Raw genomic sequence first — 22,442 nt, 5'->3', positions numbered from 1 at the left:
TAAAGTAACAGGCCTTTTTATATAGCAACAAGTTTCCCAGGTTTATGTTATGATTTTGCAGGACTGACGCAGTATTTGTGTATGTATAAGCTGAATCTGCCTGGTCAGCTTTGTGTGTCAAGACGTTAAACTGTGTATTATCTAACTCACAAGTGTACACCTGCAGTAGGTATACTTAATCTGCAGCATCTTAGTCATTAGACACTAAAATGATATTTTTATTAGCTTTTTTTCTGCGGTCGAAGGGAGACGAGCTTCAAGAGAAAGCAGCTAAATTTACAAGCAACTGCCTTAAACGTTAGCTTCTTCAAAGCTTGATAAACAAGTGTCTAAGCAAAACTGTTAGGAGCTGGTGGTTTTTTAAAAATATATTTTTTTAAAATTTCTATTAAGTGTAAGGGTCAGACATCAAATATTTCTTGGCTGACTGATAACATTGGGATAAAGAACATTGTAAATTGGGAAATCCTATATTCTGTTTAACGGTTTCTCTTTAGATCTTGATACAGATTGGCAAGCAAATAAAACCTTAGTACAACAGCTCAGGTTTGTCAAACCGTTCTGCATGAGGATGTAATTATCTCTTTTTCATGGCAGAATTGTCAAAACAATGTCAAAGACAAACAGGCAAGCGTTAATAATTAATTGCATTGATAATTGTGTGGTACTGGGGAGGTTTTTTAGCTTTACTCTTGAGGTTTAGGCTGATGAAAGACAGCTCTTCTGTTAATTACGTAGGACAAAATATTCCCTTTTGTGTTTCATCACCATGCAGTACCTTAATAAAGCAAATCCCAAGTTTATGTTATGATCCTGCAGGACTAAGGCAGATTACAAATATTTTCATGCATGCATAAGCTTAATCATCCACACCTAACAATACCATGGACAATATTGCTTATTTATTACAGTTGTGTAAATATTTACAAAAGCCAACCGAAACTAAACTAAAAATTGTAGCCCGATTATACAAAGGCTTTTAGAAATTTTCCTCACATTGATGTCTATTATATGCCTGATTTGTAAAGTGCAAAGCATGTGCATACACAGCTGATCTGTATACACAAAACTCCATAACATGCAAAGCTCAGTGAAATCTGAAACCGCAACATGACAAATAAATGTAAATAATTGCAGAAAGAATTGTATAATTTCATTTTTTAGTTGAGCAACTTGAAAATGCCAGCTGATTATGAATTAAGTGAGGTGAAACAAGAATGGTTTCACATGGAAAAGAGTGAAAATGTGCAAATTTTCAAATGTGCACTACACCCAGGTGATCATAGATGTCAAGCACGTCACGCAAGGAACCTGCATTTAAGTGTTTCACAATTGTATTTAAAGCAAAGTATCTCAGGCAGAGACTGCCACACAGAAGTACATTGCAATGCCATGTTAAAAAAAACAAGGGCCAAAGATGTGACGCACCACTAGGCATTATACAGCAGATTGTAAATTATGAACATACTTAAAAGAGGATGCCATGATAAATGGAACCGGCTCTGCAGAGACATTACAGCCTGTCCTCCTGATATGTTCATTTTAATTGATTGACTATTCTTGTTATAGCTTCATTTTGATCCATTACACCTGATGATCTATTCTAAATATCTGCATGTGGGAGAAAACCTGAAAGAAACCCACTGGAATTTCTGCACATACAATGTCACAACACAGATTTTTAGATTTATTCAGAGAATACATCTTTATACCTTATATCTATATATACGGATTTTATGATTCACAGTTTTGATGCTTTTACGCTTGCAATTCTTTCTAAACAGCCAGTGCATGTTTTGCATTTAAGCCTGTTTGAAGTGGCTGCTTTTATACACACAATTTTTTTTTGTTGCCAGTATTCCAATATTTTTATTTTTTAAACACAATTTATTTTTTTTAGTTTTAGACTTTTGGGACATTCTTTTGTATACCATGTGATGTCCCACTTTATTAAGTTGCCCAAGTTGAAGCCAAACAGGCTCCTCATTGGTCAAACATGGGCAGTCATTTATGACCACTGATGATTCTGTTTGAGTGCAACTTCTTCTTTTACGTTCGACTTTTCCTGTTAGGGGTCGCCACAGCAAATCATCTGTTTCCACCTTACTCCTCTGCATCCTCTACTCTTGCACTCCATGTTCTCTTTCAACACATCCATATATCTCCTCTATGGCCTTCCTCTTGACCTCTTACATGGCAGCTCCATATCCAACATCCTTCTACCAATATAACCATCTCCTCTGTCCAAACCATCTCTATCTAGCCTCTCTGACCTTGTCCCCAAAACAGCCAACCTGAGCTGACCCACTGATGTGCTCGTTCCTAATCCTGTCCATCATCGTCATGCCTAAAGAGAACCTCAACATCCTCATCTCTGCTACCTCCATCTCTGCCCTGCCTCATGTCTTTTCCTCACTGGTACAGTCTCTAACCCATACAGCATAGCTAGCCTCACTACTGTCTTGTACACTTTTCCTTTGATTCTTTCTGAGACTATTGTCACACAACACTCCTGACACTTTTCTCCACCCACTCCAACCCACCTGCACTCGCCTCTTCGCCCATATTCCACACTCCCCATCGCTCTGTATGGTTAACCCCAAATACTTAAAAAAACTCCTGCACCTTATTGCAGATCATGTCATACTCAAACATCATTGTCTACAGGGATTCCTGTCTGATTTCATCTGTCAACCTGTCCATCACAATAGCAAACAAGAAGGAACTCAAAGCTGATCCTTGATGTAGCTCCACCTCCACCTTGAACTCCTCTGTCTCGCATACAGCACATCTCACTGCTGTCATAGTCCTCTCATACATATCCTTAACTATCTGACGTACTTCTCCTAACATCCTCATACGTTACTGCTGTCATAGCTCCTCTCTCAGCACCCTGTCAAACTAAAATCCACAAAGATGCTCTGCAGCTCTTTCTGACCATCTCTGTATGGTCAGAAGGAGCTGGTCTTCTATCATATCACTTGGCCTTCTTTTCTATCTTCCTGTCCACCAGAGACATCTTATACATCACCACCCGATGCTGTTTGGTGACATTCTCTCCTAACACCGCTTTGCAGTCACTTATCTCTCTCAGACTGCCTTGTCTACACAGAATGTAGTCCGTACTCCTACCTCCACTCTTATATGGCACTCTATATTACTCTCTCTTCTGGAAATAAGTGTTAACTACAGCCATTTCCATCCGATTAGCAAAGTCCACCACTATCTGTCCTTCTAGGTTCCTTTCAACATGTCCGTTAAAGTCTGTCCATTCACTACTCTCTCCAATCTGGGAATACTCTCACTCCAGAATCTCTTCTCTTCTAACTCACAGCCTACTTGTGGAGCATTACCACCGACAACATTCAATATCACCCCTTCAATTTCTAACTTCTAACTTCTCATTTCACCTCTAAAACATTCCTCACAAACTCATCCCTCAGGATCACTCCTAGATCATTTCTCTTCTTATCTACACCATAATAAAATAGTTTGTATCCCTCTCCAAAACTACGTACTTTGCTCCACTTCCACCTGGTCTTCTGCACACACAGTATGCAGGACCTTCCTTCTCTCCATCATGTCCACCAGCTCTCTACCATTAAGAGTCCCTATTCTCAGACCTACACACCTGCCTTTCGTCTTCTGTTTTTGTATATGAACCTTTCTCCCTTTTCTCCTTCCTCAACCAACTGACGTGACAATCTCTATTAACTGGGCTTGGGACATCAGTAGTCCCAGTGGCTAGATTATTTGATTTGAGTGCAACAGTGGTTCAATAATGCTAGGCTCATCTTGGAATCCAATACCAAATGCCACATTGTTGGGCTTATATGGGATATGTGTGACAAATTTGACCTACATTGTCTATAATTAATACTTAAATTAATTCATTTTAGAGCACCAGACATCTTCCTGGTAGTGTTTTCTTGTATCCAGTTGTTCATTTTATCTGGTTACACTTTGTGACGTTTCTTTCATGTACATTTGCATCTTTCAGCTCATATTTCCAGCTAGGGATAATGCTCTTCTCTCTATTATAAACATTTGCATTGTATATTATATATGTATTTACTGTATGTTTGGCTAATACAGGATTAGTGTTAGTTTAGTTTAATAGCACTACCTGGGGTAAGCCAGAATAATCGTGGATAACATTTTAGCTAATGTCAATCCAAGTCACCAATAAAATCCTTTATAGATTCTTCAGTAAAAATAATAAATACATAACATCTGCATCTGGTTTTAATTACAACCATTTAAAGGGATTTATGACAAAGTGTTTTGTTATTCTCTATCATAACAATTAGGCAGCAATCACTGTTTTTAATATTGAAAAACTACCTTGCGCGTAATCTGTGTCACTCAGATCACAGTTTTTCTCCATTTTGATGATTAATGTGATATTTTAACCTGTCTCTGCATGGATTTATGCATTGTGCTGTTGATATACTGTATGTTTGGCAGAATGGATCATTGCATGAATGTGTCTAATAAAGTGGCAAGTGATTTTATGTTAATATATGATAAATATTACAGTGGATTGATCTGATGAGACAAAACATCCCTAAAAAAATCTTCCTACTTCAGAAAAGTCCTTTAATGAGCTTTCTGACTTTAATGGGTTAAAGGACAGTGTTTATTGACAGAAATATTTTTGGAGCTTAAAAATCTCAAGGCTCGCTGATGTAAGAGATAATGTTGTATATTTAAACAGTGGCCGTTGTCACCCAGAGACTGAGCAGGGGCGTGAGTACTTCAGATATCAAGCTCACTACACTGTAGGTAATTATGACATTTGCAGTAACTGCTTACATGATATGATTTAGGCTTTCAAGGGTTTATACTATTTTACATGTAGCATGATTAACAGAAAGTGCTATCTATACTTGATTGTATAATACTTGCTATTTATACTTAATGTTTTGTATCTATACATTATTTCACTAGAAATGGAATTTTCAGGATAAAAAACACAAACACAAACACAAATAAAACATTTATTGTTTGTATACTTAGGTTGTACTTATGAAACTAAAATATAAATAAGGAAAGTTTGTGCTAATAGTCGTGGACTATTACAAGGTGTTGTAAGCTATTCTACCTTTCATTCGGCAGGACTACTGATGGCCAACTTGTCTGACCCTTTGACTGTTGTTGAGATGCAAACCATGAGACTGGATTTTACAGGCGAAAGGATCTTTAAAATGTTCTTGGTTGTGTTCACACAATCCCTATTCATTTATGTTAACATTATAATGCTTTTTACATTGCGCACCAAGACCATTTTCCGTGAGACACCACGCTACATCCTGTTTGCCCACATGCTCCTGAATGACACCATTCACCTGGTAATTGCCCTTGTGCTCTATATTCTCAGTTCCTTATACTTTATGGTGGTTCGTGCTGCTTGTGCCTTCATTGTGCTGGTATCTACATCAACATTTGTCAATGCACCACTCAACCTGGCTGTCATGTCCCTGGAGAGGTACACAGCCATCTGCTTCCCACTGCGACACAGTGAGCTGGCTACGCCAACACGAGCGAGTGCAGCTGTTGCGCTGGTCTGGGTTTTGGGCATCACTGATGTGCTAACTGATGTGTGTGCTCTGTTCCTCCTTGCAGAGCCATCCTTCTACTTGTCTGCTACAGTGTGTACCATCAAACAGCTGATGGTGGCACCCTGGCAACAGGGCAGGAGTCTGACGTTCAAAATTCTGCTCTTCATCATAGTAGCCATTGTGTTGCTCTACACATATGTGGCCATCGTACGGCAGGCCCGTATCGCCTCCTCTGACACAGCTTCTGCCCACAAGGCCTTGCAAACTGTGGTACTGCATGCACTGCAGCTTGGTCTCTCACTCATGTCCTTCCTCTATGAGTATATTGATTACCTGCTGGGAAGTCTGCCACTCTCCGTATATACACAGTTGCGCTTTCTTAACTTCTTCATAGTGCTGATTCTGCCCCGTTGCCTCAGCTCTCTCATTTATGGCCTGAGGGATGAGACCTTCAGACCACTGTTCAAACAGAAATTCCTGTACTGCACAAAGAAAGTTGTGCCTTTACAGGCTTTTAGAAAACAATAATAATGAGATAAGGACAATGTGATTGTATCTGTCATCTGAATGGTATATGAAGAGATGTGCACAAATTTCTTCAGATATGTAGACAAAATTGTGGCATGTTAAGTGTCCAAAAATATGCATGTAATTTACATTCATTACATGTGTTATGGGGTATTTGTGACTCTAAAGAACTACAAATTCTATTGATTTCTAACATCAGAATGAATCTTATAATAAAAGGAAAATATTTTCTCTGTGCACTAATAAAGTCTGAGCTTCATCCAACATTTCAAATGTGAGATTTGCTAAAGATGTGTCAGAACTGTCACTGAAAATGTTAATATCAATGAGAGAATTAGCATCTCCTTTGCCTTCTGTCTTGCACTCAAACTTATTTTTTAATTTAATTTAAATCTAGCAACTGTGAATGTAATGGATGTCATCTGTACAACTTACATACATGCAGTATGTGAACACAAGAGAAAGGAATACATGCATTTAAATTACACTGTGTTTTCTTGCTTAAAATCAAATTAAAAGCAGAAGCCACATCTCACAGTATTTCGAAAGCCATAATCAACTCATTAAACAGGTGGAATCAGGTGTGGCTCCTACATGATTGGAGTGAAAACCTGCTCCCATACCGCCCTTTATGTATAAGATCAGACATGTCAAATCTAAAGGATCAACCGTCTGGTTTGCCAGAATTAGAAATAACATTTCACACTGATATATTTGTTTCATTTTATAGGCTTGGGAAGGTGTTAAACTTCGTATTATTTCTCATGACTTCATTTGTATGAACTCAAATTAAATCCTACCTACTCTTGCTCATTCAGGTTCATACTACCTTTTCACAAGTTCTTTCCCCCTTTCATTTTAAGTAAATTTAATATATAAGATTTGAGTAAAAATAATATATTAGAGCTGCATAAAAATATTTAAAGGATAACTTATTTGAGTCATTGAAGTACTTGGTATGTCTAACAAATTAAGGGAGTAAAAATGTAATTGTGTAAGAATATGTATTCATTTTCATTTATATTTATATTTACAAACACCTAAAAAAGCAGAACTGGATGACTTTATAAGGTAGAGGCAACCTTTGATGAAGTGAATAAATGAACACACACATGTAACCAGCATCCATTTCTATCTTTGTTTTTTGGAGAACAATTGATTCGATCTTAGAATTTTAAACTTAAAACTGTAGCCTTACAGTTAGAAATAATTTCTCACATTTAATTTTAGAAGAATAATATGTAGGCACCTCAACTAGTGACTAGCATCTCTGACACTACCCAAAAACATACTTGAGAATAAATATTCGAATAATGATGAAGAAAAATCAGCCAATAAGTCACTAATTCACTTAGCACACCAAAATGAAGTACACTGAGTACCTTGAAAATCTCAAAGAATGTGTTTAATGTTTCTCATTTCCACTACATTATGCCATTATAATTAATTTAGAGTATCTTCTATGTAGCTTTCTGTATACTGGATTAAGGAGGACATGTTGAAAATGTAAAAGCATGAGTAATAAAACATGTGATAATCAGTGACATTCCAAAACGTTTTATTGCTCTTTTATCACACCAGTTTGCCAACAATTGAAATAAATGAAAGAACAGCATGTATTTATTTATAATAAAATTCAGTGTTGTGGAACATCTGTAAAACAAGATCACTTACATTATTGTCCTGTTCCCTCATTAGCCTCTCTTTTTAAGTTTAAAGACAGTTGTGTAGATGCAGTTGTTTTAAAATAGAAGTCTTTAATCCCACATTAAACTATACATTTTCCAGACAAATTATGCCACCACATGTCATGCCACACACACCAATTATTTGGTCTTAAATTAAGATTGTTGGTCTTCGAGCAATGGTGGATCAAGTGGTTATGGCTTAATAAAGGATCAGGGTTCAAGTCTCAGCACTGTCAAGCTGTCATTGTTGGGTCCATAAGCAAGGCCCTTAACCCTCACTGTTCACAGTCAATCTATCATGGCTGACCCTGCGCTCAGAGAATTTCACTGTGCTGTAATGTATATGTGACAATAATAAAGGCTTCTATTCTATTGCTCACAGACTGGAAATTTAGTAAACATTCTGGCACAGTGTAAATTTTTATTAAGAGCTCAACTCATCTGAAAGCCACAAATAGGGGGACAACAAATAACGATGGCACATGGTAGTGCCACTGGCAAAAGACAATTGAAAAAGCATTTCAATGGACAGGAACATAATTACTACAAGCTTACTTTGAGGAAAATTTTAATAAAAATAACTAAGAAAAACCTTTTTGCCTTAATGCTGCTGATTAATGTAAGAAGCAGAATGTAGTAATTTAAAAAGACTAGGAAAAATTACTTGACAAGGACAATGTCACTTGTCCTTGTCAATGTCACAGTTTCTGTCATCTATATATGAAGAAATGTGCACATATATTTCTGTAAAGGGTTTTACAAAGCACTGATGAGACAACGCGAGCAATGTTTCTGTGAGCTGTATGACAATAAATGTGTACCTGTATGTACACAACAGATGTGGCATGTTAAGTCTCAAAAAGCTATTTGTACATAGTTTATGAGGTTTTTGAGCAGCAATGGTCTCCTCATTTGTAAACAATTAGATCACTTAAAACTGCAGGAAGCTCAATTACAGCATCAATTAGTCAACAGCATCAATTACTGTGGGAAGATGGTCTTTATATGTAAAAAAACAGTGCTCCAAATCTATTACCTGCCTTGAAAGTATGAGGATGTTTCCTGGGCTGTGACTGGGTTTAATTTGCTTTCCTGAATAGAATTAACAGTGATAAAAAAATGTAATGTTAGCTTTTCTGTTGCGGCCTAGACTGCATGCAGCTATTCTCATGTTCATAAACGCTTGTGCACAACCGCACACACACTCTTTATGTCCTTGCCTACCCAGTGAGACATTGAGAACAGCCCTCTAATAAATGTACAGGACTAGATTTAGACCAGAAACAGTAAATGACAGATTAAACGGCTATATAAATTAGATGAAGTAGCCAACTATTGAAATCATGAGAATCTTATAGCTCAACATGTTGGCAAGATACAATTTCTAGGTAGCAAATCTTTCCTTCACTTTCAAGCTATTCACTTAAATGTTAGTAATTTTAACATCAATGAATGTTTAAAGCGTGAGATATCAATGAATGATGTTTTTAGTTTTTTAATTGTTTGGTGCCTTACACACTTAGATGGTCATATGATATATTTATTTTTGTTTGGTTAAGCATAAAAAAACAACTTTTAATTCATTTTTCTGTTCTTTGCTGACAGGAAGTTAAACCTGATGTAATCTTATCTCATGTTGTGCACTTTTCTCATCATGGTTTTAAAGAGTGGTTATTTGAGCAACTGTACAGTGGTGGCTCTGTGGTTAAAGGCTTAACTCTGATTCTGTTACTGCTGCAACCACTACCGCTAATTTAAACACCACGTGCAAAATTAACTGTTCTTCAAATCATTGTTTAGCCACCAGGTGGCGCCATTGATTCACGTGATCATCACTAGCTCCTATCACATCGTGGGAGAGTCGTTGCTAAGGAAGTGAAGCTCCTGACTACCAGGATAGTAAACAATGAGCGTTTGTAAACCACAAGATTAAACATTTCCTTTAAATAATATCTTTTCACTAATTTCGAATCGATTTACTGGTTGTTAAACGGACTTGGGTATGTGTGTGAATTGTGTTTTTTTCACAGCATGCTGAGAAGCTAACGTTAGCTGTTGAATACTTAGCTGACTAGCTAGCAGAAGTAACTAGCCAGATTATCAAACGCAGTTTAAAATACGTGAATATAGCTGAATGAGATTATGGTTTTATTCACACTGAAGTTGTTCAGTAGAAAAAACTGACGCAAAACAAAAAGTTGCCTCTAAAATTGTGCTTGTTTCTTTTAATATATACTGTATATACACTCGTAAACCTTGTGAAGTAATGTTTTGTCTACTCGCTTTTACTTAACATTGTCTGAACAACCGTAAGAAAATATATATTGTGTGCTCAATATATATGAGGTGTAGCTACGTTTCAGAACTTTCTAAACTACAAACAATAATAATAATAAGAATCACAGCATTTTATCAGTGCTTTTGTTCTAATATCATTTATGTGGTAAAAGCTCCTTCAGGGGGACTTTTATGGCAGAGCCTGCACATAATATAACTAATAAAAAAATTATAAAATGAAGAAATTAATAAATTAGCAAATTGCTGTGGTATAATAATAATAATAATAATAATAATAATAAAATAGGAAATAATCAACTTTGTTCAATTTCATTTAATACTGATAGTTTCACATGCATGAGAGTGTAATGCTCCTCTCTAGTACATATTTAATTTCATGAAAATGTATTATCCCTTATTTCTTTTTCATAGTAGAATGTTACGGTTTCATTTTAACAGGTTCAGTCAGTGCCTTAAGATTCTTGCTTGTTTCTTTTAACAGTGTAGGTCCTTATTTTGGTGTCTCCTGAAATACATCTAATGATGCAATCCTGATAATTCTGTAGAGTGGAGCTCATCGTATGGCCGAGCTACATATTATCGGGCAGATCATTGGGGCCAGCGGTTTCCCTCAGAGCAGTCTGTTCTGCAAGTGGGGTGTTCACACAGGTACCTTATGTTATCATTTTGTAACATTTTGATCTCTTTTGCTCTGTGGATAGTCCTGATATTCATGTCAATTATATCAGGCGGAGCATGGAGACTTTTGTCTGGCCTAAAGGAGGGACAGACACAAGTGGATATACCGCAGATTGGTGAAATGGCTTACTGGAGTCATCCTATTGATTTACATTACTCCACTAAAGGCCTTCAAGGTTTGTTAACATCTTGATTTTGTAAAATTAGCTGGTGTGTTGTTATACTGTCATCTGACTGGGTTTATATTTCTTTTCAGGTTGGCCAAAACTTCATTTACAGGTCTGGCATCAGGACTCCTTTGGCAGATGTCAGCTGTACGGTTATGGCTACTGCCATGTGCCCTCCAGCCCCGGGCAGCACCGGCTGCAGTGTGTGACATGGAGGCCAGTGGGCACCTGGCAGGAACAGCTGGCTCAGATGTTTGTAGGTGGAGGCCTTCAGCTTCGCTCTCCAGACCTCATTTACAGTGGAGCAGATAGATACAGGCTTCATACAGAGGCTATGGGCACAGTAGAACTGGAATTGTGTGTCATTCAGCGGCATTTTGAGCGATATGGCGTAGAGACATGACAGACTTGAGGTTAAGATTTGCAGATAGTAACATCTAATGAGATATATTATGGAGGTGAACAAATCATAAATTTATTATGTCAAGTCAGAGGTACTTCTGGAAAGGTCATCTTCTGACAGCAGATCACTCAACTAAACTGCAATGCATCAGGCGGTGGGATTTTGAAGGATTAGAGTATGCTATAGCATGGAGATGCACCGGCTTACTGTGGAGCACATTACATTTAAATATCGCTACATATCAAATTAAAATTTGTCTTTTTGTAAAAGTCTATAAATTACTACACCAAGTTAGTACAGATGTTTTGTGAAAAGTAAAGAGTATTTTTCTGTATGCTGGGCAACTACAAATAAAAAACTAAGTGCTTGTCCTAGGCATCTGGGCTACCTCTTAGCCCACCTCTGCATTTTATTTACACTTACAGTCGTGAATTTGAGACGTTTTTCTATTCAGAGATGTCAAAGTGTCAGCTAATCTCTGGCTTACGAGATATGTTTTGATACAGTGAGAATTTACATGACCTCTATGTTTTCATCAATTTTGTACTCATTTTTTACTTTATTGTACTTTCTGTTGTATTTACAATGAATAAAATGTTTATTGCTTAATTCTTCTTGTGTATGTAGGGGCTACATTTCTAGTTTTTTCATTTTTAGTTTTAAAATCTCAAGTGAATTATTGTAAATTATTTGGTGGCAAATCTTCTTTAATACTTCTTAAATTATTTTCCTCTAACAGCACTCCCTGTTGTATTTCATTCTTCATGTAGCCTTGATGGAGAGGGTAGTGGCACTCGCAAGACTGCAGGAGAAACCAGTTATGACTGAATAGTTCTACAGAAATGTATGTAGGGTTTTGATATTTTGTACCCCAACATGTTCAGTTGCTTATAGATAATTAGAGCTTGAGCTAAAAGTCACAGTTTTGATCTGTTACAGATGTTTTAGTTTGCTCATTTCCTGGGTGGAAAGTTTTTTCTGTCTTAGGGTAAAAGAAAGCGGAAAAACAGTTGTGGTTTACCAAAGTTGTCTTGAATGGAACGTTATGCTATTACAAATCATTTTAGTCTTCAGTGAGCCCTGACAGTCAAGAGCAGTTAGTACGAAAGAATAATGGAACAATGTAAGAATGACGATAGATGTGCAACATAATCAAGCGTTGAACGAGTGGGCTTAAAATAAGAACTGCAGCAGCTTTTGCTGCATCAGCGTTCTCACCTTTCTCAAGGGCAGCCTCATGAAACTGCTTGTAGATAGTGAATGGTTGTCGCTTGTGGCATATTGGCATGGTGTCCTGTTTATTCAATTATTTTGAACCAGTGACTGATGAGAGGAAAAAAGACAGAGGAGAGGAGGGAGGAAGGGAAGGACAAAGCTGGTCTAAGCCCCGAGGAGGATGTTGGTAAGTGTGCAGTCGACGTGAGGTTAGGTGTAAACCAGTTTATTTGTTTTTGCTTTAACCTGGAATTTACTCAGCTTGACATTGCATCAAGGTTGCATCTGCCTCTTATAAGTGTGGAAGACAAATTTACAGATAAGTTCTTCGTGTAGAATGATTTTTTTACTATACACATCAGACTAAATTTATCTTCTTAAATCGTTCGAGTTATGGAAAGTTTACTATAAACAAGCCTGTTATGATTTGAAGTGAGCTAAAAATAAAAAGAATTGTTTTTTTAGTGTTGTATTTGTGGCCAACTGATTAAGGGGTTAAATTCAATGGGGAAATTGCTTTGCAGTAAAGGAAGTTTTGTGTCCTTTATGTTAAGCTGTGCTGCTTCCTTTTCCTCTTTCACCCCTTAACTTGAGACTGAAGTGAGGCATATGAAACAAGGAAGCAGCACCAAGGGCTGCAATAAGCTGTTTTACACACACACACATTAGCATTTTGGTGTCATCAGAGCTGTTGAAGTGGCCTCATGTGCTGTAAGTAGCATGTTTTAAGACAGTTTTGCTTCAAGCTATATTTAGTATATCGTATTTAGTTTATTGTGAAGCAGCATGCTGCATTCCTGAGAGACTTCATTTTGCGAGCCATTTGTCATGTTGGGAGCCGATTCAGCAATGCTGCCTGCCAGCAAGACAGATATTCACTGCAATTTCACAGTGGTGTAGTGAGTCTGATTCTGACTGTGGAGTTTTGAATTCAAGTGAACAGCCAATGGAAACTTTTTTTGGAATCCTGAAATGGAACAAGTATTAAACTTGTGTGCTCTTTAAACATATTTTTTTCTCTTGAACTTCCTGAGATTTCTTCAGAGCTTAAAAACAACACCTCCGTAACACCAGTGTGGACGATGAGGGCACAACATTTGCTGTTGGCACTGCTGTGCCTGATGGGATGTGTGGGCTACTGTGGTACTTTATCAACCTGCAAACCCCTGAACCTGGAGCTGGTGAAAAGGAAGCGCATCGAGGCCATCCGCGGACAGATTCTCAGCAAACTACGGCTGGCCAAAGAGCCAGAAGACGATGACAAAGGAGAGAGCGATGAGGTGCCTGTTGAGGTCCTGTCTGTCTACAACAGCACTGTGGAGTTAAACGAGGAGCTGATACCCACCCCTGATTCTCCTGATGCAGAGGAGGAGGCATACTATGCCAAGGAGGTTCATAAGTTTACCATGAATAATTGTGAGTATTTCCAGGCTGCATGGTTATATCACGATTAGAACAAATTAATTAATTAAGTAATTAATGAACTAATTACTTATTTAATTAATTAATCTGTCTGGCACTATAGGAACATATACATATATACATAAAACAGTGCTAATGATAACTTGCCAAAAGTAATGACGATGCCTAAGGCTTGTCCAGTTCTTCTTGAGGTTTCATTCTGGTTAGTACAACCACAAACAGGAAGGAAGGGAGCTTAGTTGCCGCAAAGAAGTGACTCAGATCCTGTTTTTGGAGACCTCTGGGCAACTTGCGTTCACTATCTTGAAACACATGTCCATCACTTAATCTCCATCAAACTACTTATCACTTAGATCCAGGCTAGGATCATTATTTAAACTCAAAATAGACAGAAAATTCTAAAAAACAAACAAACTCCATACTGAATTTCTACTATAAACAGAACATTGTATTTTTATGTGAGTGCAAAAGTTGATGCTTAATTACACTCGTTTCCTTTTTAGTTACAATTATGTTTTCTGGTTGAAATCTATAACCTAAATAATTTTGATCAGTAGATCATTTTTAAAAAAAATTTAAGGGTCCTTTACTTATTCCTCTGTAGAAATCCCTTTCATTTCCAAATGGTTTCAAGTAGAAATAGTTTAGGTGGCTGAGAAGCTAGTGTTATCCAAGCGAACCTTTAAATAACTGTTTTTTTTTTTGTTTTTTTTTAAAGTAGCCAAACTACCAATACAGTTATATTTATTTTAAATGTATGGCAAGTTCTAATAATTTGGACCTTGTACCACATGCTGGATAATTAAGGGTACTTAGCTTCCCGAACATGTGCTCTGCTGTTTCTCACAGGGGAACACTGAAGGGTTCTACTTAGGGCATTTAAGGTTTCCTCCAGAACAACATCCAAAGAACACTTAAGGTTGGACATTTTTTTAAAAAAAGTGCTTGGAAGAAAATGTTTGGTTACAAGCTTTATCAGCAGTCAGATAAATCTAAACTATAATCGTGCACATAAATGGGGAAGTAGAACTACAACTGGGCGTTGTTATGCAGCCTGTGTAAGTTATTTTTACCACACAACAATTGATTATTTTCCATTAACAGAATATCCAGAAGTGTTTTAATCCTCGTATATTTGCCAGGACGTTTGGATATTTATTAAAGAAAACAATGACTTTTACAAGCTGATATATTTGTTGTATTTTCACGTTACATTTAATATTGTGGAATGTCCATGAAACAAGTTAGATCCTGTTTTCAATTAGGTTATACATAGTAATTCCCTCACCAGTTCTCTTGAAGTTTATAAGATATAAATGCAGTCTTAACAAGAATCTGCAAAGCATGAACGCCTCTTTCCTGAAAACTTTGCAAGTCAGAAAACTTCAATATATAAACAAATACACATTTTTAAATATGCTGTTCATGTGGATATAGTTTATGTGCTGCTAATCAACAGTTTCTGTCCATATATATTCAAGAATTAAACAGTGCTGGTGTATAAATACAACATAGGTCAAATTTAGGAGCTGTAATTTACTCTTAAGTGACAAGTGCATAAAATATTTTACAGAACTGTCAAGACTTCTGACCAAATGTCTCCTTAACACTGAAATAGAGGAATATTAATAATTGGAACACAAATTTCACACACATGAAATGCACTTCAGAGGAAACCATAGCACACATTGAAAGCTGAAACATAGCTATATAATTGTCAAATACAAAAGTTATCTATCTATCTATCTATCTATCTATCTATCTATCTATCTATCTATCTATCTATCTATCTATCTATCTATCTATCTATCTATCTATCTATCTATCTATCTATCTATCTATCTATTATTTTTGGCATCTTAAGGCTTTTTGCTTACAAACAAACAAACAAAAACAAGCAAACAAACAGAAATAAATCTGAGCCAGTTCAAATGAGCAATTTTGTTATTTCTCAGTAAATGAGCACCTTCGGTATTTCACACCCCATTCCACTGCTTTAAAATACAGTGTGATGATGAAATAGGGCAGTAATTCTTTTAATTAAACTCCTTTAGGGTCTTGAACTGGGGCACAGTGAGGATGCTATTTTTAGAATGTGTTATTTAGACCAGTAGTCCAAGTTTGGCATGGATGGGTTTTTTTTGACAAAACTTGAAAACCACAGAGCGCATCGACCACTGCACACTTTCCTCTGCTTCCTTCCTTCATGTAGTATTTTGCATCTTCTGTAATTATATTTCTCTGTATTGAAACTCTAGATAAAAGCTGTAAAGTCACAGAAGCTCTTACTTGAATCGGAAAGATGCTGTGTTGCTCTGTCATGGGACATGTTCTTTTATCATTTACTATAAAAAGGTGTTGAGGGTAAAGGCTTTTAACGGCACTGCTCTCTTTGTATGCTTCTTTGTAAATAAAACAAAAAAATATAGCTGAATTCTGAAATAATTTGATTTCCTGTTTGGCCTTTACTATGCATACAATATTTCTTCTTTCAGACAAGACAGAGAAGCAGCCTGGGTATTTTGTATATCTGTATAACGATTAATGATTATCTTATCTTTACGATAAGTGAAAAGTGGTTGAGTCTCAAATACTAACAAATATACACACTAATAGTAACAAATATTGATCAAAATATATTAATAATTGACTAAAATTGTTTATAGCACCCTGCTCACTCTTAATGGTTATTTAGAGTATTCAGGTGATAGTGTTTGGGTAAAAGTATGGCTGACAAAGTTTAATCAATCAAAGATTTATCATGAAGGTGTTATTAAGATTAAGTGGGAAGGAGAAATGAGAACATTAGCTATAAGCTTGAGTTAAGTAAACTTTTAAAATAAGCGAGGGATATATGCTCTATTCATGCAGGTCCTTTGGGAAGACATTCTTGTTTTTTATGGACAGTGGCATTAGAAGATCAGTCAGTCTGGCCTTCCATCAAACCAAAATTATTGGACCGCTGAGTCAGACCTCTTTATATTAGTGAATGTTCTAACAGGTATATGGCAGACAATCTACATAATCTAAGGCTAATAATAAATAAATATAAAATGTAATGTATTATTATGTAACAGAAAAAACAGATAGGGAAGTTTTCTGTGTAGAGATATTTACTTCAGAGTTATGGAAGGAGTATGTATGTAGTGTTTATAAGAAGAAACCTTGATTAGAAAAAGAAAGTAAACACAACCTTTTTTTTTTTTTTTTTTACAGTTACGAATAATATGGTGATGCTGTTTAACGTCACTGAAATGAGAGACGTTTTGGGCTTAGAACGTATGGTTTCCCAGGCTGAGCTCCGTCTTCTGATCAGGGATCCTCGATTTGCTCCTGGCAATGAAGAGAGGTTAGAGCTTTATGAAGGGGCCGGGGATAAGGCTCACTACCTGAATTCACATTTAATCACCAACAACCTGAACGGCAAATGGATATCCTTTGACGTGACACCGACTGTAAAAAACTGGCTTAAAAATTCTGGTGAGTATGTAATCTTTCACAGGATCAGTGAGAGCAAGAATTTAATAAAGTGCATGATGTTATTTTTAAAGTATAAAATGCATTACTGATTAATTGTGCTGTGTTAGCTACAGAGGCAGAAAAGGCATTACAGTTGAAGTTACCTCATGGATGTGGGGAGAGTGAAAAGATACCTTATATTTCAGGTTTGTGATATGAATATCAAATTGAGTTTTACTGTTTTTATTTATTAACCTGTAATGATTGATGCACATACAGGCACATCCACTGATAGATTAGACACAGCTGTTCTACAAACCAAAATGAAAAAGCCACACATTCTGGTAATGTCACTTCCTGAAGATCGTGTACGTCATCTCAGCTCGCGGAGAAAACGGCAAGCTACAGGAGATGCAGTTTGTTCTGAGTTAAGCATTTATACTATTCAATTAATAAATTCATAGAAATATTAAATACTTGATGCTTTCTTTGTCTTGTCTTGTTTTTTTTTTGTCATATGCTGTCTCCATTTCTCTTCTTTTCATTGTCCTCAATGTCTCTTCTTTATGTTTTATCCAGGCAGTCAGATGTTTGCTGTGTGAGAAGACTTTATATAGACTTCCGTAAAGACCTGGGCTGGAAATGGATACACGAACCTTCTGGCTATTATGCAAACTACTGTATCGGCTCCTGTTCCTTTGTCTGGAACGCGGAAAATAAGTACTCACAGGTAACACGCATAGATGAAGCGAAGTATTTTCAACTTTCTATTTATGCCTTTTCTTAAGAAGTAGACACATACCATATCTCAAGAAAGTTCAACAGACTGTAATGAAGTGCTGTTGAATTCTGGAGTGTTCAAAAGGTGTTGATTTTACTAGTAACTGCGCTTTCTCAGGGACATGTACATTATGTTGAACACTCATTCATTTAAGCCTAATAATGAACAGATAAATAAAAGTGGTGTTGTTCTGATTGAGTCTTCTGTAAGGAGGCTGTTCTGTAGTATAAATGGAATAAAATGCAAATACATGTTTCAGGTTTTCGGGTCCCAGAGAAATGATAATAGAAAAATAAAAAGGAATAATATCTTGAAACTAGATCAATTTCCCTACCATTTCTTATTAGAAGACGACAATAAACCAAATCTATTTTATTACATTATTAAACCTATTTCTAGACATATTTCAATAATTTAAAGCTTTAAATGTTTTTATTCTTTTGGCAGTTAATTTTGATTCTTTCTAGAAATTAATGCATAAAATTAGCAAAATAAAAGCAGAATATATAAATAGTATTATACTATATAAAATAGTAAAATATACAGAGTAATAGGCTTAATAATCTTATATTTGTTTTATTGTAATCTGGGACACAATGACACAGGGAACAATAACAGTGTGGAGAATCACAATGTCCTGTGTCTTTTCACATATTTGTCCAAGTTTAAGTTTACATTTCCCAGCTATTTTTATTATTTATTTTTGCCCATTTTACTTTTTTAATTGAGCAAACCATAATCTCAGAATATGTTATTTCACCTTAGTCAATTCCTCTCATTATAACCAATTAATAGAGGTTTGTGAGCTTTTTCACACAAAGCAGATATTTCTGCTTGCTGTGTCGCAATTTTTGTCGACTCACCCTGAGAGCAACAAAAACATGGTCTTTGCGGTTTTCCATCTAGTATGTCTTCACGGGTTTGATAAGACCAGGGTAAAACTGTTTTAGAAACAAGCATGTAAGAAACACAGTGTTTTTCACCAACCTCTGCTCTAGCTCTACTAGTAAACAGTAACAGTAAGAACTGTTTTAAAACAGTGGGGGAAACAGTGGGGGGAAGTCATGGCCTAATGGTTAGAGTGTCTGACTCGTAACCCTAAGGTTGTGGGTTCAAGTCTCAGGCCGACCACGAATGAGGTGCCCCTCAACTGGACACCGGGTGCCGCAGCATAAATGGCTGCCCACTGCTCCGGGTGTGTGTTCACGGTGTGTGTGCACTTTGGATGGGTTAAACACAGAGAACAAATTCTGAGTATGGGTCACCATACTTAGCCGTATGTCATGTCACTTTATTATTATTAAAAAAATACATTTATATGAACAGGTTCTGGCGCTGTATAAACATCACAATCCTGGAGCATCGGCCCAACCCTGCTGTGTGCCACAGGTCCTGGATCCTTTACCCATCCTGTACTATGTGGGGAGACAACATAAGGCCAGTATAATAACATTACACACTGCAGTATGTTGGAGAATATTTACCTACTTGTAATGAAATGTAATTAATCTGTCTAATACAATCTGGATCTTCCACAGGTAGAACAACTGTCAAATATGATCGTCAAAACCTGCAGATGTAGTTGAAAGACATGTGCAGCCTTCAGACTCTCTTGTAGCGATTAAAGAGAAAAAGACTGAGATGTATTGAGTGGAAGAAGGCCTGTATAATACTGTGGAGGGTCAGTTCATACAATTTTTTTATTTTTGTGAAAGTTTCACTCCTTAAACTCCTTGGCTCAATCAGTGGGTACTCGACATACATTTCTCATTCTTGTACCTACATACTGTACCTATTAATAATAAAAAAATATATAAAATAATTCACTGTCATTAAGTCAATAATAAGATGGGACTTTAAGGGGTGAAATTCCTTGGTACATTACAGACTTTCATTGTTAAATGTGACCTTAACAAGCAAACAAATGGCCACGCTTATTAACATTAACCTTTTTTTTGGTGTGTGTTGGGCTTGATGGAATTACAAGTAACAGCGGTACGTATTTAGGTTAAAACAATTAAATATTTGCATTCACACCATAATATTAAAAAAGTATTAATTGTATTCATTATTGTGTTTAATAGGTTTTCAATTAATGTGCACATTTTCTCATTTCCACAAGTTTAGCTAGAGCTTACTTCACATTTTTTCACATTTTTACCTGCTTTGAAATAATTTGTTCAAAATTTGCAGGAAGAAAATACAGGACAAAATAATAAAAAAAAACATTACCACTGGATGTGAAAATTATTAGTATCTGTATTATTAGTTATTTAAATCCAGCTGTGTACCAATAAAACATGATCTTTTGGAATCCATGAGCTGCAGAGCCTATTTAAATAGCTTATAGTGTAAAAGTGATGACTCTGGAAACACGGTTATTAACTTCCTTGTTTGCTGGTCCTGCTCAATGAAGCGATCATGAGGCATTGTAATTCTTGGCACAATGTTCCCTATTAGTGCCTGTTACAGTTTCCATTTTTCACCACTAGGTACCATAATACCACTATGGAGCTATATGGGGCAGCTGTTACCCTCCCCACACCAATGCTTATATATGTCAAATAGAAACATTTTAAAAATTGTGGCAATTTGTAATTCAAACTAATTTAAAATAGACTGTGAACTAGGAAAATTTGTATTTCTTGAAATGTTGATGTATATTGTGCCCTTATGGATGAGCTGACACTATCTCTTTGCAACTTATACATGATAATGCAATCCCTTATACTTCTGTATTTAAAAGCTGTAAATGCATGCTTGATTTGTGCAAAACTAAGAACTAATCCTACATGCGTAGGAGATTATTGCTTTAACAGCTTTCTATTTAGCTATAACTATGGCAAGGTTACCATTTAGGTCAATGGAGAAGTCGTTCACTTTTATTCTCTCCCAGCCTCCAGCACAGCTGTATTCTGTGTTTAATTGTTCAGCGGACTAGAAACATTCTTTTCATGGTCAAATTTGGCCATTTACTATATATAGTTATGAAAATGTCAGACTTTCCTGAACTTAAATGATCTTATTTGTCCGAGTATCCATTAAGTAGGAATAGTTTTGCGCCTTGTGGACAGTTTGTCACAAAGTGAAATGATCAGCCTTAGGTCTGTTTCACTACAGTATATAGTGTATGTGATCAACTTGATTCAAGCTTTTGGCTGTTTTCCAGAATTCATGTTTTACACACAATCGGTTAGTTTAGCTTGGGGTTGTGGAATTTTATTCTATCGAAGCAGGTACACACCTCATTTCAGTTGTCTAAGCATTTTGTCTTGGTCTTCAACCACCTGATAAGCTTGTAAACCTGCAGCCTCACCATCAGACACAATTTGGTGCATTGGAAGCTGGGAGAAGTGAAAGGTGAGCCAACAGAGATCTCTGAAGACACTTACATATGCTTACATATAGGAGTTTTAGATTTTATGGAATATGTTACACTTCATGTCTGACATATCTTGAACTGTAATTGTATTGTTTTTGTTGTTTTCTGTAAAAAGACAAAAGTATACCACATGCATTGTGAATATTAGAAAAGCATTAAACGAACCCATACTTAAGGCTATTGTTATCATCTGACTATTGTTAAATGTACACTGTTAAATGTACTGTTGTGAGTCTCTCTTATAAAGCAGCACAAGTGCACATATTATACTCCACACAGCCCATCTCTACATCTGTTCCAGGTGTCAGGAAGCAAGATATCCTGTCAACAAGGTTTATTGTGATTATAGACTCAGCAAACATCACAGCACAGCAGGATCTTGTTGACACATCAGTCCTCTGCAGGACCATAATATACAGCTTAGATGTTGTTTTTGTGTTGGTTTTGTTTCTAGCATAGATGGAAAAAGACTTAGTGTTTTCAAAGTGCTTTTAACTGAGAATTGTGATCTCTGTGCAATACAGGAGCAAGCTCCCTCCATACAACATTTGTTCTGCATGTTGTACAGCAGGGTTAGTAAGAGTGACTAGTTGAGCCGCTCTGCAAGATCATTTGATACTAATGTCTGAAGAAATTCTCTTTTTAATTTTATTATTGCCAATACAACGAAAAACGTATTCACGTATATGTCTTGCTGCCCTCTAGTGCAGATTACATGTTGTTTATTTAATGTTCTGGGGCCAGTTATTCAAAAAAATTAAATCTGGATCAAAATGATCCGGATTTGGAAATCCCATTTTTTTCTATTCAGGATCAGGTAATCCGTCTTACTTTTACGCCGGTTTTTCAAAGCAACATTG

At 36.3% G+C, this 22,442-nt stretch overlaps 3 protein-coding genes across 8 annotated transcripts; all 3 read left to right on the top strand.

Annotated features, from left to right (window-relative positions):
- The first annotated feature begins 5,126 nt into the window (after positions 1-5,126).
- On the top strand, positions 5,127-6,089 carry LOC125139884 (odorant receptor 131-2-like). The gene has a single exon (XM_047805895.1). The coding sequence runs from the start codon at positions 5,127-5,129 to the stop codon at positions 6,087-6,089; it is 963 nt and encodes a 320-aa protein (XP_047661851.1).
- A 3,521-nt stretch (positions 6,090-9,610) lies between these two features.
- Positions 9,611-11,932, top strand: b9d2 (B9 domain containing 2). Of its 3 annotated transcripts, none has more exons than XM_047805524.1 (4): positions 9,611-9,777; positions 10,621-10,723; positions 10,804-10,929; positions 11,010-11,932. In XM_047805524.1, exons 2-4 carry the CDS (start codon positions 10,636-10,638, stop codon positions 11,321-11,323), a joined length of 528 nt encoding a protein of 175 aa, XP_047661480.1. In that variant the 5' UTR covers positions 9,611-9,777; positions 10,621-10,635; the 3' UTR covers positions 11,324-11,932. The 3 variants fall into 3 exon arrangements, with proteins under 3 accessions (XP_047661480.1, XP_047661479.1, XP_047661481.1); XM_047805523.1 differs by having other exon boundaries at positions 10,557-10,723; XM_047805525.1 differs by having other exon boundaries at positions 9,658-9,676.
- A 309-nt stretch (positions 11,933-12,241) lies between these two features.
- On the top strand, positions 12,242-21,757 carry tgfb1b (transforming growth factor, beta 1b). 4 transcript variants are annotated; one of them, XM_047805521.1, is made up of 8 exons: positions 12,258-12,725; positions 13,573-13,954; positions 17,177-17,440; positions 17,554-17,625; positions 17,699-17,846; positions 17,999-18,149; positions 19,527-19,637; positions 19,739-21,757. In XM_047805521.1, the coding sequence occupies exons 1-8, from the start codon at positions 12,720-12,722 to the stop codon at positions 19,784-19,786; spliced, it is 1,182 nt and encodes a 393-aa protein (XP_047661477.1). In that variant the 5' UTR covers positions 12,258-12,719; the 3' UTR covers positions 19,787-21,757. The 4 variants fall into 4 exon arrangements, 3 of the variants coding, with proteins under 3 accessions (XP_047661477.1, XP_047661476.1, XP_047661478.1); XM_047805520.1 differs by having other exon boundaries at positions 12,263-12,725; positions 17,548-17,625; XM_047805522.1 differs by lacking the exon at positions 12,258-12,725 and adding an exon at positions 12,739-13,249 and having other exon boundaries at positions 17,548-17,625.
- The last annotated feature ends 685 nt before the right edge of the window (positions 21,758-22,442 follow it).

Source organism: Tachysurus fulvidraco, chromosome 21 (genome assembly GCF_022655615.1).
Source record: "Tachysurus fulvidraco isolate hzauxx_2018 chromosome 21, HZAU_PFXX_2.0, whole genome shotgun sequence".
NCBI lineage: Eukaryota > Metazoa > Chordata > Actinopteri > Siluriformes > Bagridae > Tachysurus > Tachysurus fulvidraco.
The sequence above is the reverse complement of the archived record's forward strand: the minus strand, read 5'-3'. Positions and strand labels throughout refer to the sequence as shown.